Source organism: Bacillus rossius, chromosome 8 (genome assembly GCF_032445375.1).
Source record: "Bacillus rossius redtenbacheri isolate Brsri chromosome 8, Brsri_v3, whole genome shotgun sequence".
Taxonomy (NCBI): domain Eukaryota; kingdom Metazoa; phylum Arthropoda; class Insecta; order Phasmatodea; family Bacillidae; genus Bacillus; species Bacillus rossius.
In genome coordinates, this window is record NC_086336.1 from 66,136,967 (window position 1) to 66,155,003 (window position 18,037).

Below are 18,037 nucleotides of genomic sequence, written 5' to 3' on the forward strand. Positions count from 1 at the left end.
GGCGATGTCCTTCGGCTGGCACTAGTGGTGGGTCTTGCAGACTGAACCATGCACTAATGTTAGATATTATCCGATACTTGTCTTCTATGTAAGGTTCCTACAATGATTTATATTTTTAATGGAACTTTTTTTATCAGTCTATGTAAACTGCAAAACTAGTTTTGTTTACTAATGATGGATAAAGCAAATATTTTAATTAATAAACATGTAATATAAAATACTGTATTAAAACTTGGAAAAATAAAGTCATTCATTATTAGTATTCCTGCACAGCTTCAATGGCATGGTCTAAACCATTACTAATGTTTTGAGTCTATACTTACTTGTAACAGTTTCCGAGTAGCTGCAAATCTCTGAATAGATGAAATCATTCTGAATACAGAGCATCGTGCTAGTTACTTTCATTTACTAAAGTCGTGAGTGCCTCATATTCCGAGTCCACACCTAGTATTTATATATTTAAGTTAAATATCCTGACTGCTGAATATGTATGGTTTATAGGTTATGAGCTGAAATAGTGCAATTTAAAAATTCAATCATAGCCATGTATCCAGTTTTTCAAGTGTTTAAATAACTATATTCACCATGAATAAATATGTTATGTTAAATTATGAATTCACAATTATTACAAACAAAAATCAATTTCAAAATGAAGACGATAGCCTACCTACGACTATGTAGTTTAACTTATAACATAGCTGTTTTCTCACTTTTTTTATTGGTTCGAATTAACCGCCACTAAATCAATCATAGACTGGATATTTCTAAACAATGTGCTTGATGGCGTACAAGTTAATTTTATAATATTTTGTCATTCTAAAACCCACTTTAATATTTTAAGTTAAACGAATATGCTTATTCGAGATTGTTTGTGTATGTTCCGCATCGTAGTTTATCTATGTGTAGGTTTTTTTTTTTAATACTGTTGACATATGGTTGACATCATACACATTAACCTGTAAAATATTTTAATAAAATGTAAAGTGTAGTAATAGGAATTTTATTTTAAAAGTGAAAGGAAATAGAGTAAAGCTTCTGTTTATTTAAAGTTATGATAAACAACGCAGTTGGAAACAAACTAATGTTTACTCTTGCTTCTCAAGATATGGGTTTTAGAAGGAAGTTGGTGGTGATATTTATCACAGTATTTGTGATAGTAATTTGGGTTCTCGGAATTAGAAATAGAGGTGAGTTTGTGTATTATTAACTACAACTTAATTAATTCCGCAATGTTAAGATTATTCATGGCAATTGCGCTCCTAGCCTAATTTAATCTAAATGTGTGAGGGAGGGGCCCAGTTGGAGGCGGAGTTTTAACCGCGCAGAACAAGGGCGCGTCAACCTGACCAACTACACCAGTTTATATTTGATACGCAGCTAACCAGCCATTCAAATGATTTTACATTTGTCTTATAATGGTACTTTTAATGAAGCGGTAATTTCCTAGTGTAAGAGGGTTCCGGCCCCATTTTGAGACAGAATTTACTCTGATAGTATGATGAAAATTACATTTCTGTAAACCTCAAGTTGTGCAATATGTGCTGATCATGTTTACTGTGATGGCTTTGCTATCTTTACACAAGCAAGTCTGCCTGAACAAAAGTTAAACAGACTGTGTAGAGAGAGAAACACACTCTCTATATATAAAACATTTAGTTTCCCCTTGAATTGGGATCTGAAATTGCTTGGTTCTCGCCTGGCGGTGGACTGTCCAAGGACTGACCTGGCAAGGAAGATGCTGCCCTTGTGACGAATGGCGTGAGGGTGAGATGTGACTTCAAGATAATAGTCGGCTGATGTTGCATCCAGTACCTCCGCTTGTTTTAGGCTCTGTGGTCTGTCTACGTGATGAATTTCTAGAGTAAAAAAAAATTATTAAAATTCCAAACATTTTCCAGACAATAAAGACCTTCTATGTAACCCTAAAACAGCATTTGAAAATACCTTCTTGATTGTGAGAAACTCAAGTTTATAGATGAGGTCGCCATGTTGTGCTTTATTAGCCTAACTAAGACTGTTTCCAGCGAGAGGTTGGCCTGATTGTCGCCGCCTACTGTTTCCTTGCCACTAGCTGCAACTTACCCTCTGGTCCTCCAGAGATCCTTAGATACTCCATAGCCGAGACTGAGTTACTCTTGCAGCCCATTAGAAACTAATTACCAAAATTGAAACATCGAGCTATCGTCCCTTCATTGTTCTGCAAAACAGTATTTAGTATTTTTAATATTTCTAACCTAATAAACCATTCATACAACTTTATAGTTTTTCAAACGTAGCTAACCTAAATAACTGTCCATGTCTTTTTACAGTATTTTTAATGTAACCAACTTAACCAACTTTTAAAACGTTAACCTGCCGGTAAACTAGTTGAAATATCACAATGCCCTTTTACAGAATCACCAGAAATAGTGTCATGAAGTAAAATGATAATAATAATAATAATTGTAGTAAGTATGATATGAAAATTTGATAGTGAATGACATGTATTTATTTTGCAGTGTAGTTTTCGGGAGGAGGAGAGGGTTGTTAAAAATATCTCCTGATTTCTTATTTCTGGAAGATGGCAGGTCATAACAGCTGTATTCGTAATGACCTCTGCAGAACCACAGGATCATGTTGCAGTTGTACCAAGTTAACAGTCGCGCGTCAGGCCAATCTCTCGTTGAAAACTGTCTCAGCTGTGCTATTAAATCACAACATAGTTTTAGGTCACTAAAGCAAGATCAGATGGCGGCTGCTTTACTTTACAGTCTTTTTAGTTGCAATAATGAAAACACGTGTTAGATTATGTACTGACTATTTTCCTCATTAATGCAAATTTAATCTTTGACAAAGGTAGAAAAATAGTACCAAAACAGATACACATACATAGTTAAACATGGTGGTAATGTTATACCAATGTAATACACAGCTTCTTCTGTAAACGTGAATTTTTCAAAATCCAGTGGTAAGTTTCAAATGCTGTTTAGGGGTTATTTAGAGGAACGTCTGGAGTGTTAAAAAAATTCACAATTGTATTGTTTTATTTATGGAAAATCAGTGACCCTAGAAATTTACTGTCTATTTTATCATTTAGTTTTAGTGTGGTACAAAGATCCAAATACTTTATAAGTAAACTGTGGTGTGTATCCTTGAACATACAGGTAATGATTGGCCTGGTCTGAATAATTGTTTTGAGACATTAAATATAGATTTAGTCTAGGTTCATTGCTGGACTTAAGTAGACTTAAGTTCATTGCTACATGCCACTTTATTATTTTTTATCTATTTTTTAAAACATGAGGGTCATATAAAATGCATGTGCTAAAAAACATTTTATAGAAATTATGGAATACAGATATACAGGTGCCCAAAAGCAGAAGAAAAGCATCACCAAATATGAAAAGACTAATAAAATTTAGTCACAAAAATTTAATATTATGTCTGTGTCATCAATTTTAAAAAAAATATTGCAGATAAAAGAGCAAACGAAGGAAGCAAATAATTAGTTACAAAATTGTAATTGTTCTCAAGATTTGAACTAATTCTTGTGTACTAACGTTCAAACCAACAATAAGGTTTAGTTGGCTACACTTAGAACTTGCCAGATAAGTAATCACCACTGAATCAAAAAGACTCCATTGGAGTGGGTAACTGTCATCCTAGTCGTGCCGTTTGAACGGGCGGAAACTGACAAGTACACCCGTGTCACTGACCAATAAAGAACCAGAACAGGCTGTTTTAAGGGGACCCCAGTTGAATGGTTGTGATATTTCAAATTGTCCAGTGTTGAGTATATTGTTTAGTTTTAAACAAAGTTAATGTTAAATTTATGCCATGTTTCTCTGAATTATGAAATATATATATATTCTCATGAAAGAAACATTTGAAAAACTCTAAAAACCCTGTTAAAAATTATTTTTTTATTGAATTATTTATTTACATTTGTTACATGCACTCAAACAGTCAAAAGACTTATGGTATGCATGACATAAAAACACACAACACAAGACCAGGACAAATACGGTGTAAGATGGAGAAGTGAACATATAAACATAAACAACAACCGTTCTACAATTATTAATAAAAATAACATAATAATTTAAGTACAACATGATTCTTGACAGGATTAACATATATTAAAAGTATAAAAGAAAAATATGTGTCAATAGAGCCCATGCACGATAGAAGTGAAACATTTATTAGTTATAGATTGAGATAAATTACTAATATTTTAGAACAAGAGATATTAATTGAGAATAGAAAGGATGCAGGTATGATCTCAAATGAAATAACTATTTTCCACACAATCATTAAATTGTAGATTCTTTGAATAAAAAAATGTACTAACATTTTTTTCTCATACATTTAAAACAAACTTTGATTTTAAATTATTCTTAAACTTGAAAATTACATGCAGCTTAACTAATTGTCCAAATGGACATGAGCAGTCTGAGGCAGGTATCTGGCATGTGAAAGTGACAACATGACATACGAATAGGACCTGTTGAGCCACAGTCACCCACAGCTTCACTCCGTTTGAGAAATATTAACGGTTCTTAGTTGAACGTAACATATTTACACACTGCTCGTAACTATAATACGGTGTGTGATTTATTTAATCAAATAAAAATTTGCAACAAATAATCATCCATGTCAAACTAAAGCATGAAAAGCATTATACAAGCAGAAATATTTAGCTACATAGCTAAAACAATACTCACATAACACTGTCTGGCAATACTGATATACACAAGTAATTGAATTGATAATACATACATGAAAGAACAAGATCTTCTTTCGAATATGGACCGTGACAAGGTGCACAACAATAAGCTGAAACCCCGTTGTGTTGCCCTCTGCCTAAAGACGGGTGGCGTCAGGCGCAGATGCGACCCACCTATCCCTGCAGCACGGCGGGGTTCAGCCGCCACGTGGAGCCCGCTCAAGGCTGCTCCAACGGCCCCAGAGCGGGGATAGCGCGACGAGTGCATGTCTGCCGTCCCCTCTGTCTGTCCCCCCGCCCCTCTCCCGTACCTAACTATTCCCCTCCTCTCCAGGTTCCCCCACCACCTAGCAATGTCCACTCATGCCATCGGAATTTTCGTAACGCTCAAAATTTTTTACCCCTTCAGCAAAGAAGTTTTACTTTAAAAATGAAAGTTAAAGGTTGGTTCAAATAAGAATATAATGACAAGTGGTTTACATATGGCAATTAAGTATTGTTTTTTCTTAATACACAGCATTATAATGGTTCAAAGATTTGGATTTCTTGAGTTGTTTTGATGGGGTTTTAAGTAGTAGGTAACGGGCCTGACAAAGTTATTTGCCCTTCAGTTGTATCATTTACCCTGTGCAGGCACTCTTCTAAGAAAATATTTAATGAAATTATGAAAATGGTGTTGTTAGCCAAGTAGTGTGGAAAATCTTAAAGCAATCAATTGTATTCTCAATTCCAAAGATCGTTGTGAAGATGTGAGACAGTAGATATGCTCCCGGCATTGGTAGGACACTGGAGTCATTGGTCATGAAACTAGTGAGAAGATTCTTACAGGAAGAAAATTTAATTTATGGGAAAGTCAGGTTTCCAGGAAGGATTTTCAACAGAAACAGCTGTACGACTTGTGATATTTGAATGGATACTGACATTACATCAAGGAAATTATGGGATTGCTGTTGTTTAGATTTTAAGAGAGCATTCAAAATCATAGTTTACAAAGTTAAGTTAGAAAAACATGAAGATTTGGGGGTTAGAGGCACAGTTATTATGTGGTTAAAAAGTTTCTTGAATGGGAGAGCACAATTTGGATAGGAAAGTGTCACTCTGGTTGCTTGGCAAATGATCTAGGAGTCAAGGAAGTGTGTTAAGTCCACTGTTCTTTATTTATAAAAAAAAATACACAGTGTATTTTCAAAGGTTAAAGTGAATATGTTTGCAGATGATACAATGTGATATATTGATGGTAAAAATGTTGCTGAAAGCAGAGATGAACTAATTGAGTGCATTTTAAGAGGAAGCAATTTATGTAACGACCCAAGTTGCAGCCCTCCCCACGTGCCAGGTAAACATGTGTGCAGTAGTTGGCAACTGCTGCGGAAGAAGCTAATAAACTGTCACTAGGCTCGCCGCTACTCTGCACGTGCTCTGCAAGTACACGGATACACTCCGTCCGTGCGACTTGTGGCGTGCCAAGCTTGGTTGTGTGGTCGTTAGTAGGCAGTACTTTCTAAACATGTCTGTCTCAGTCGAAGTGGTGGCATGTGGCGCGTGGCGTGTGGTGTGTGGCGTGGGTTCCAGGGGCGTACCAGCTGCCCGGCCTGCAGAGCGAGGAGGAGGTGGCATTCTTGAAGAGAAGGGTGAGCGTGCGGACCAAACACCTCCTCCCCCAGGAGCTTTAGCACTTGCTGCGTTGGAACAGTCACAAGAGTTATTGCAGTGCTGTGACTCAGTAGCGAAGTAGTGTGAGCCAAGTGCAGCTAGTTGTGTTGACATCCGAGCAGGCCCCCTGCACCACGTCACCGCCTTGCCGAGAGGCCCCGGGTTTCATTCCTAGGGCCAGCCATGTCTTTTTCATGAAAATTTTTCGAGGCTAGCTTAGAGTATAAATTGGTTGAGTATCACTCGGACACATTTTGGCGCACAGATACACAATTTTCTGCGTAAGCAAACACGACCTGAATGACGTGGTGAAATGAGGAAATGGCTTCTTGCAGACGACTGCTAGTTACAAGGAAGAAACCACTGATGTGTGCATACCTTATCACAGTCTAATTAGAATTCCAATGTTTCACGAAAAATGTGTACCTCTACATGTGGGCATTTTTCTTCAGTTCCAAACTGAACCCAAGTTTAGTAAGTAATGTGACAGTTAATGTTTTGAATTCCTTTGTTTTTCCCCAACAACAGTGTTTAGGGTAATAGACTGCATAACAATATACGAGGCATGTTCAGAAAGTAATATCATTTGGTCATTAAAAAATTAACTCACGAAAAAAATAAGTTTTATTGAAAGTTTTAGTTTACTACATATCTACATCACATTTCCACATAGTCGCCATTCAGTTCCAAGCACTTTTCGCAACGCTCTACCAGTTTATTTAACCCCTCTGCATAGAAGTTCGCCGCCTGGGAATGGAACAGACGCCTTGGCCATAGGCATCATGAACTTGGAATACGCAATGCGTGTAGCCTACCTAAGTACAGGCGCTCAGTAAGCATCTGCGGAAAAAGTTTAAGCAAACTCTGTACTCGAGTCGAAAAATGATGGCTGCCGTTTCTTGGGACAAAAAGCACTTCATTTTGGTTGATTTAATGAAACGTGAGTCAAAAATTACAGCAAAATGTACAAAATTATGATTTTTCAACTGGTTTAATTTCCAGGCGGTGAACTTCAATGCAGAGGGGTTAAACAAACTGGTAGAGCGTTGCGTAAAGTGCGTGGCCGGCACAGCCAGAAGGAACAGCGGCTTGCTTGCAGGTGGAGGAGCTGAGCTACGAGTGTCTGCGCTCCCAGCAGTCGGAGCCGCGCCTGCCGGTCATCTACGCCATCACGCCCACCTTCGCCCGCCACGTGCAGAAGGCAGAGCTCACCAGGTGCGCACTCCCCTCGAGTCCAGGAGAGTGTCTCCGGTTCCCGCAGGCAGCAAGTTCTTCAAACAACTCCACAGTCTCGACCAGTCATAATGTCTCAAGGATATGGAGAAGTGTTGCAAGCTGCAAGTGTAAAAGATAGACTTTCTTCTTTTAGAAGCATTATTTCAGACCACAGAAACGTTTTGACTTATGTCACTAAAATGTGAAATTGAGGGGGATTAGGCCCTGCCATTTTTATTTTTTTCCACCATTTTGCTATAATTCTAATTTTTAACTATTCATCCCAATTATTTGGCACGGCAAAGTATAAATAATATTCCCCAGACCTTCTTTACCTTGTTGCAACCACACAGTTACTAACAGGCGCTAGTCTGTAAGCGCCATGAGCATCCGGGCGACTGCAACTACCATGATCACAGCTCCAGCTCACAAGTGTTGACTTGCACACATAGCCAAAGCTAAGTCCCAAGCCATGTCAAACCAAAAAGTGTATCATGTAAGCTTTATTGCGAGCAGATGCAGAACACCTGATGCTGCGAGATGGCGAGTGGGTTGTCACTTTCTTGTATTTACTCGTCATAGTTGCATTGTGTAATGTAAAGGAAACTTTTTTTTTTTGAAAATTGTATTTTTCTAAATGAAAATTTGGATTAGGAATTTTGTAAATGAAAATCCCTTGAGTTATTCTGTTTATACTTACTTGCAAGTAGATGAAACTGAAAGACACTGTTTTTGCCAACAAGTGTTTTTATAAAAATTTTGGTTCTATCTGAGCCACAGCCCCTATGTTAATGGAATGCCTTGTAATTGACGGTGGCCGACTGGTCAGAGTAGTTTCTCCTGTTAAATGGCTACAACTATGACGGACTCGGACAGAGATGGCGGCAGTGTGAACTGATGGCAGGTTGTCGCACACGCTGCGGCTGGTGCCCGGCCTGCACTGGCTGGTGGTGGAGGACGCGCCCGGCCCCTCGGCGCTGGTCTCCAAGCTGCTGCAGCGCTCCATGGTCAACCACACGCTGCTCTACAAGCCCACGCCGCCCGCCATGAAGCTCAGCGACAAGGTACCGCCACCCAATACTCCTGGCAGAACGATTAAATAGAAAATGACGGCCTCCGCCAGAGTTTGGGCATCTCGAGGAAGCTGTGACCACCTGGCTGGTAACCAGGAGCTGCACAGCTCCGCCACGACACGGGAGGGGACTAGACACTAGAAGAAGGACAGTCACTATGGTACACGGGAGTGACAGTTCAATATTATTTAAATAATGATCCGTGTACAGGCTTGAAAACACACTCAACATTTATTTTTTTTTCTCTTTGGTGAATTTCATCAAAGTGCAGGTTTCCAGATGCGTGGTTACAGGCATGCATTCTCCGCTACGTCACAATAAACTCAAGTTACACCATGTACGGTTTAATTTTACCAAATAATGCTTGCTGCAATAAATATATCCCCCCGAAATCATTCACCTCGTCCAACTGAAATATGTCACTCCAAGAATCAACTCCATTCTTTTCAAATTAACATGATTTGCAATTTTCCTGATGGATGAAGTATCACTTAGATTCACAAAAAAATGTCATTAAAGGTTTCCATTCAATGTTCCTCAGTTTTTTAGGCATACATAGCAAAAATCAAATTATAAATAACCACTAAGTCCAGTGATCCTTAACATATCTACGCATAAAGGCATACAAAAACTCCTCTACATTTTAATATCTAAATAGTATAGTTAATTCCTATAAATACATAATATAGATAATCTCTATAAATGGTCACAGAAGATAACTATCCACCCACTATGATATTTTACCAATTACCTCTGTATTTGATAGGATACTATAGAAATTATAAGTGAGTCTTCTGGCAATACTATATTACAATTGCATACATATTTGTGATTGTACTTCACAATCCTCTAGTAAAAATTGAACATATAATTTTTCTGTAAATACTTCTATAAGTCACTAGTTTCACATACCATTTTCCATCTTTATATAATTATAAAACCTCTATATTTCTCTTAGAGATATAATTTGCACCAAATTAATTACAATTTATTTTATGCAGACATTGTGCCACCCTTCACCGACAGTACCGCTGGCAAAAACTCAGCAAACAGCCGGCAATAATTTTTTTATGATTCCACTTGCAAATGTACTGTCTTTGACTCAAACAATCCCAGAAGCAAAACAAATTGTATGATATTCGAATACTTACAGACTGAGACGACAAATGGCACCACAAGACCGCCTGTAGGAGACGTCTTTGGCTCGGCTCGTTCGCAGCAAACAGACCAGCTGCGACCGGCCCCTTAGCCCAGGTTCACTTGATCAGCAAACTCCAACACCGCGGTGTGTGGTGGACTCTTGTCCAAGCCGCTCCATCGCCTCGCCACAGCTAACTGTAGACACTCGCCAAAGGAACACCCCTCCAATCAGTGATTTGCTGCCTCAGGTTGTAGTAGAGTCCACTAAATCTAAACATACTCTTACTTCCTAGTAGATTAGAAACCATCACGTTCCCCCTTCTGACAAGAACGATCCTCCACGCTGCTCCTGGGCAAATGCCACTGCAGCAATAATACGTAGAAATCTGTAGCAGCAAAATGTAGTAATGACTAGAAAAAAATATCTAGTAATTCCTCTAGCAAGGGCCGTTATGATCTATTCCGCCCCGCGTAGCGAACATCGCGGTGACACTCAAGTCCAACAATAACATCCATGTTCTGTGTAACGTACATCACAAGTAGCAACACCATTATCAACACGACCTCACCCACACTCATTTCATATTTCTCCTGGCTTATTCCTTCCCTGTCAGAATGTTAATAACCAACCATTTGTGAGTCTAACCCATAACGAACAACTTCTCTTGAACAGATGACAGATGAAAATTAGTGCAACCCAAAAAAAAATACTACCAACTTCGGGCTCCCGCCAAGGAGAATCAGAGCACCAAGTACACCCGCTCAAAGAACAGAACTTCCTGCTACCGCCCTCGACCGTGGCGACCACCAGCACCCGCTGTGCTGGGACTACTTCGACCCACCGGGCGCGATCGCGTCAGCTAGCACCTGCTGTGCCACAACGCTTTGGTTTAGTGTCACGTGTCAACTTTGCTAAAGTGACACAGTCTTGCCCTCAGAAAGTAACACCAAGTGGGGCGTGAGATTATTTGTGTCTGGGAAGTCCGGGAAAATTGTCGATTCAGGTCTGGAAAACCTGGAAAAGTCAAGGAATTTAGGAGTCCCAAGCCTGTAGCAACCCTGCTCTGTCCGAGTGGACATGTACACTGTTCTGATGTACACAAATGAAAATAAACCAAATTTAAAAGCAACCAATTCAAAAGATGTTATCTTTTTATGTATCTGAACTAACTTTCGTACAGGTGTGATCTGACTGCATGATACCCTAAGTTTTACATGCGGAGGTGTTTTTCTCCATTTGATGTCACAAGTGTTTAGATAAGTCTGAATGCTCTGTACTGTTCTAAAACAACAGGAAAATTTGGAAATGTCTTTCTAAATACTAGTAAGTAAAGTTTTAAATGTAGTTAGTGTCTTTGATTGCAGTTTTAAGTGTAGTGAGTGTCTGCCTGCTAATCTGCATGGAAACCGTTCAATAGAATGATCGTTCATGGTTAAATCTGGATAGAAGCACTATTCATAAAACTTGTCAAAACGTTTCCTAAGAAATTTGAAAATAAACTTATCTTAAAAAAATTAGTAAATATATTTTCATTTCCTGCCAGAATATGAAATCGGTTTCAAAGGAGCATCCTGAAGGTTGACAGCAAAGTAGACGTGACATGACAGTCCGGTACCATTCCGCTAGCCCGGAAATAAGTTGTAGTTATCATTTCTTTTTTTATACATAAATTAGGACTATGATATCATCATTTTGATGTTCTGTTGATTCTTGAATTTTTTTAGCCATGCCTCAGGAGCTTGTGATAATGGATGTCCAAACAGGAGTTCAGTAGTATTTCATCCAAACAACTTAAAGTTTCCATAGTGGACAAACATCCAGCTCCATCAGTACATAATCATTATTCGACTCCAGCGTTTAGTGAAGACCCGGTCCCAGCATCCAGCTGGCTGGGCATGTTGTTTGACAGATGTAAAAAATGCCACAAAAACAAATTGTCAAAGTGCAGTTATTGGGCTAAGTATTGCTGCCGAAATGAAACTAACCGAATATTCAAATGCTGATGTAGCAAATAACTAAACCCTTCATGTGTAGTAAAAATTCGACCATAACAGTATCTTACGGGTGGAAAGTTTGGTCTGTGCCGTCACACCCACCACGGATCACAAGCAGAGTTGAAGCAGGCGTACAGGGCGTGCGTGCGTGCGTGCGTGTGTCCCAGGAGGGACACTGGACCAAGCCGCGCGGCGTCGCGCAGCGGAACGCCGGGCTGAAGTGGCTGCGCGACAACCTGGTCCCGGGCCGGGACGCGGGGGTCGTCTACTTCGCGGACGACGACAACGCGTACAGCCTGGAGCTGTTTGAGGAGGTGCGTCCGTCCGCCTGCTTGCCCGACAGCGCACGTGACTCCGTGTGGCTTAGAGACTGAGTCGCCGGTCCACGGTCAGCTTGGCTGCTTCCGAACTAACTCTTCCCGAGGGTTGCCAGGCAAAAATCATTTATATTATGTCATGGTACAAAAAATACTAAAAAGTGATACTCAGAGTTATTGAAGAGTATTAAATTAAATTCCAAATTTATGGTATTCAGTGTTCAGGTCGTCTGCACTCACGGGCATTGCTTCATTCGTAGTTTTAGCTTGTGCAGGGAGCTTGCCAGTTGCATAGCTCGTGATCTACGTTCAACTTAACGTTCGTAACTTACGTTTGCCGGGCCCATCGGTGTTCATGTTTACTTGAAGCAGACAAGTGCAGACCCTACTAAATGGTTCAGCAAATAAAGGTTGGACTGTGTACATTGCAAAATATTCCTACAAAGCTCAATACAAAATTGCATTCTTTGAGGTGTAACCTTTGTCCTGAATAGTGAACACAGGTCAGAGGAACCTGAGGGTAAAGGGGCTGGCACAGTAAGTATGCAGAAACTTTAAGTGCAACTTAATTTATTAATTGAACATAAGGGCTTTATAATTCACACAATGTAATGATATGAGACTATGATATTTAAAAACGCTGAGCTTCGATAATCGGAACACCTCTCGTGCGAGCCGGCTGAGCCTTCAGGAGTCTGTGAACAAAATAACTAGCCTTAAATTACAAGCACATCAGCCTTGATACACTGAGGGTGTATGGCTATCACAAGTCGTTTGCATGGGCTACACAGATAGCCGCTTAAATTGCCTTGCTTATGTAAACTGTCAAAAATGTGTAGGTACAAAATTACTTGTGACAAGCAAACAACTCGTTTGTGAGTTAGGTATAATGTTAACTTTACTAGACTCTAAAAATGCCAAGGCGAAGTGTGTTTGTTTATAAGAAAGCTCGTGACACCAAAACATACGACCAATAGACATTACGTAAAATAAGAGTATGATGAAATATTTACAAAAAACTACTACATATCTATAAAGGACCTCTTTATAAGTCTATGTTTACAAGCGTGGCTTATGAAATGTAATACTGAGCGTTCATAATGAATAAATCTAAAATTACAAACAACACAGGTACCAAGCATTACTTAAAAATGGTTAAAGTCCATTTCACACTTTGACAAAAAACTTCAAAGTTTGATTACTTCATTATGTTTGTATTTATGTGGAGCGACTGGCAGTGTATAGAATACCCCGCGGAGATTGTGGTATGCTTGTGCGTTCTTACTCACTTTGCAAGTGGGTTGGCTCACTGACCTCGTGATGCGACGACGATGTTGAACACCAGCCGGTGCAGTCACACCAGGCCGGACAAATGTCTTCTAGTTTGGTGGACTCGTTACGGCTCGAGGCACTCTCAACACAATGCAATTAATGACTATTCAAGTTTTACGGCACCCAAGACATCCTCAAAATCAACGACTCGTTCAGACGAGACTGCACACACTTGATCAGCGTACGACTGCAGCAGTAGGGCATCGTAATCAATACAAGTCAAGAAGTTATTAGTAACAGGCTTACTCCTTCATTAATGGTGTTGTAAGTTTGTCTACACCAACACACTGTCAGCTTCCAGAATCAAAGTCCACTGACAGTTGCCCTTGCTCAAACACACGTCACTCAGCCACACTGTTGCCACACACCACATACTAGTTATATGGCCTGTACACATAAAAATTCCAAGTCCCGACGAATATCAGTTACCACTCGTAACAGCAGACAGTCCCAATTGCTGCTGACCAGTACTAACAACATCTGACCTCTCATCACTCGCTCAGGACTTACCCAGGGCCATGTCCCTGTAGTGGCGACGCCTGGCAGACAGCAGCGGGCGAGCTTGACAGTGTAGCAGTCGGACAGGTCTACCTCGGGCGTAGCTCCGACGTCACGACAGGTTGTTCCGAGCGAAGACTCTCTCTAGTCCTCCAATATACTCCCAGAACCTCAGCCGAGAACAATATCGAACGATCTAGCGGCAGTAAACAGGAAGCGCCACACGTGACCATTCCCGCCGCCAAGCCCGCGAAGATGAGTGTAACCGAGTCTTCCCGAGCGGCTCTGATCTGCTCGTCGCCGCACGCTACATTCGTGCGGAGCGCGCGCTGCGTTGCGGGAGGCGTCTTCACGAGCGCAGGCACAAAGTCACACTCCATGTTCGCGGACATAGTCTGCGTAACGGAGATATCACCTGTATTTTTGTAAGCGCTGGTAAGAATGATGTAATTTTAAAACTATGTGCTTCTAACAAAAAGGTTTTCCTTCAGTTTTGCTCTAAAAGCAGCACCTGAATAAAAGAGCCTGAGATGGTCAGTGAAGTGAAGGTTGGGACGCAGATGCGGTGGACGCAGCGGGTGAGCGTCTGGCCCGTGGGGCTGGTGGGCGGCCTCCGGGTGGAGCGGCCGCTGGTCGACCCCCACACGAACCGCGTCACGGGCTTCAACAGCGCGTGGCACCCTGAGCGCCCCTTCCCCATCGACATGGCGGGCTTCGCCATCAACGTGACGCTGCTGCTGGACACCCCTGCGGCCGTGTTCTCGTTCGAGTCGAAGCAGGGCTACCAGGAGTCGGAGATCCTGCGCCACGTGGTGACCCGGGACCAGCTGGAGCCCCGCGCCGACCTCTGCACTAAGGCGAGTGTCCTCCCGCCACCTGGCCACGCCCAGCTGTGTGCATGCGGGCTCTGAGCAGCTGTGTTGTTGCAGGTGTACGTGTGGCACACGCGCACGGAGACGCCCAAGCTCCCCGCCGAGACGGCCCTCAAGAAGCAAGGCAAGAGTTCCGATGACGGCATCGAGGTGTAGCTGCGATCCTTCTCCACGTGCTACTGATGCAGTCTTGTGGCTGTGATATGAGTGTGTCATTGTTTCACTTCTGGGGTTTCGCTTCTTGAGAGTTTTAATGTGAACATTAGTGGTGGTGATTTCAATTGGAGACAGATAGTAGAGAAAACATTCCTTGATTCCGTCCCTTAAAAATTCTGCAGCAAGTGTGTGACATTGCGTGTGTGTTTGTTTTTAATTTTGGTTTTTATTTTAGTCAGTTCTGTCCTGTGATGGTATTTGTATTTTAGGTCATGTTTTAATGGAGGGACAAAATACTCTAGAGATTTTATTGTGAAATTATTTTTACTCATAGTCAATTTTATGTGTGAACAAAAGCCAAAGCACTAGATATAGCTACAAAAACTTGCTACTTTAAGTTGTGTGTATGTTTTGTTATTTATAGACAAGAGAAGTTTGCACTACTATACAGGTTTTTTGGTACAACTGACACTAACATGTATCTCCTGTTTCCAATACTGAATTTTTCTGAGACTGAGACACGTAAGTCGAGTGTGTTGCTGCTGTGAGAATTTGCATCTTTGCGAAGGACCAGATAGGACTGCAGGATGTATCAAGATGGACTCCTAAATAATATATAGCTTTGTCATTTAGCGAAGTGTGTTGCTCAAGAGTGCCATGGTGGGAATTATAACAGTAAATAGAGATCTTTATTACGAGGCATTCACAAAGTAAAATCTGTTTGTTTATTAAAAGAAATGAACATATGAGAAAAGGTTTTTATTGACTGTTTTAATTTACTACATATCTACTTCACTTTTCCACTTAATCACCCTTCAGTTCTAAGCACTTTCCATAATGCTACACCAGTTTCTTTAACCCCTTTGCGTAGAAGTTCACCACCTGAAAATTAAACAAAGGCAGTCTTGAGTTCCTCACTGTCAGCTTGGCGACGGACCGTCACAAAGCGGCCGCGGTAACATCTTCAAAGGCAGCCGGTCTCTCGGATCGCCGAAGCGAGCAGGCAAGTCACGCACCAGGTAGCGCTGCTGTTCACAGTGCAGAGCCCACAAACAGGGGTATTACGTCAGGTGACAGTTTCTCGCATAGTCGACTTTGAATTGCACATCCTAGTTTTGTGAACATTTCATCGTACACGTCAGCTGTAATTGTTGACCGATATTCCATGAAATAAACCAAAATGACTTTTTTCCCCCAAAAATGGTAGCCATCATTTTTCGACTCGAGTATGGAGATTGCTTAAACTCTTTTAATTGAATGGCGCCGCTGCATTGACTGTTGTTTTGACTCTGCATTGGTGTAGGATATCCACATTTCATCTCTCGCAACAATGTGGGAAAACAAATCATCTCCATTTTGTCAATAGCGGTCCAAAAACACTTGTCCACTGCACATGCTCTTTATGCTGGTCTGTGAACCTTTTTGGTTCTCACCTTGACACAGTTAAGGATGTACGAGCTTTTCTGTGACCAATTCATCAGCCAGAGCACTAATCGTCAATCACTTCTTAGGTTTTGGTTGTCTTGTTCAGTGATTTCATCACTCTGAATACCAGGCCTGCCACTACACGTCGTCATACTCATTTGTGCTGCCATTTTTAAAGTCTCAACACCACTTTATGTTGCTCTCGTCATCTGGGGTTGCCGGCGAGTAGCCGCGCTTCCTGGCACGCAACTCAGCTATTCACGTCGGCGTTCCAAGAGACTGGCTGCTGTTTGCGGGACTGTCTGTGAAGATGTTGCCACGGCTGCTTTGTGGTTCAATGGTCTGTCGTCAAGCTGACAATGTGGAACTCGAGAATGTCAACTGGTTTAATTCCCAGGCAGTGAACATCTATGCTGAGGGGTGAAAGAAACTGGTGCTGCATTACGAAAAGTGCTTAATAACTGAATGGCGACAATGTAGAAAAATGAAATGGATACTGTACGTAGTAAAATAAAACTGACAATAAAATCTTTTCTCGCGAGTTTATTTTGTTTAATGACCATAAAACCCTTGCTTTATGAATATGCTTTGTACAATTATCACATGCAACTATACTATAGCATTCAATTTATGAAAGATTTCAGTCCATGACTAAACTGTTAAGTCAGGATTTTGTTTTTATATATTTGTTGTTTTCTGTAAATTAAAGGGTGTTGTTTACACAAATTATGCTGTGTGTTACATGAATTGTACTGTAAGTTTGTGTCCTCTGTGGTAAAAATTTCTGAAGTGTTGGATCTCCTCTAGTACAGCTTCGTTCAAGAGAAGCGCGCAGTTCTGAGAATCCGCAGTACTCTCGGAAGTCTTGCACGGTCGCGCTGCGCTAAAACATCAACTGACCCTTCGTTTAACAATCATGTTTAAGGTTGGTTGCTGAAGGGTATGGTCCACAAGCTTATTTTCTGCATGTGTTTTTTTATAATCATTCCCTTGAAATAGAGTGAATGAGTTCCCATGTTACATTCGTCACTCTTTGGGCCTGACTACTATTTGTGCTTTAGCATAGTGAGGGAAATACTACATCCTGCACTTGTCTCTGGCTCAAAACTTGAAAATTAGATTGTTAAAGCACTTTACTTGTTGAACAATTTTTTTTTTTTAATTTGGTATGATCTGCCTGTTTCCATGGAGGTGTGTTTCTGAGTCAAAGTACATTTTATTAATGTTTGAATGACATTGTAAGAATAGCTAAACTGCCTATAATTATATTACAATGTAAAATATTCATGGGCCACATGTTTGCATAACAGGACTTGGGCATAAAGTAAGTACGTACATAGGTGCTAACGTCATTTCTGAGTTACTAAATAATTATTTTTGAATATAGAAGATATGATTCAAATCTAATAAGGTTAATGAAGCATAAAGTTAATGTTTTCTATAAACAAGAAAGATATTCAACCTGATGACGTAATTCTCGACTGTTCTTTACTAAGTGCATATCTGTCATCGACCCACACGACAAGCGCTAGCGCACCCTGGTGGGCTCAGGGCGCACTAGCCTCGCTCACCTGAGCTGCGCTGACTTGCGGGGCGGCCTGTGCTGTAGGCAGCCTCTTAGCAAGGTGCCTGGACCAGACCACAGAACTGGCTTGT

At 40.8% G+C, this 18,037-nt stretch overlaps 1 protein-coding gene across 1 annotated transcript; it reads left to right on the plus strand.

Moving 5' to 3' along the window:
- Positions 1–898: 898 nt before the first annotated feature.
- LOC134535136 (galactosylgalactosylxylosylprotein 3-beta-glucuronosyltransferase I) lies at positions 899–17,107 on the plus strand. Its single transcript, XM_063374085.1, has 7 exons — positions 899–1,187; positions 6,278–6,336; positions 7,458–7,573; positions 8,478–8,637; positions 11,949–12,095; positions 14,489–14,785; positions 14,858–17,107. Exons 1-7 carry the CDS (start codon positions 1,052–1,054, stop codon positions 14,954–14,956), a joined length of 1,014 nt encoding a protein of 337 aa, XP_063230155.1. The 5' UTR covers positions 899–1,051; the 3' UTR covers positions 14,957–17,107.
- Positions 17,108–18,037: the final 930 nt, after the last annotated feature.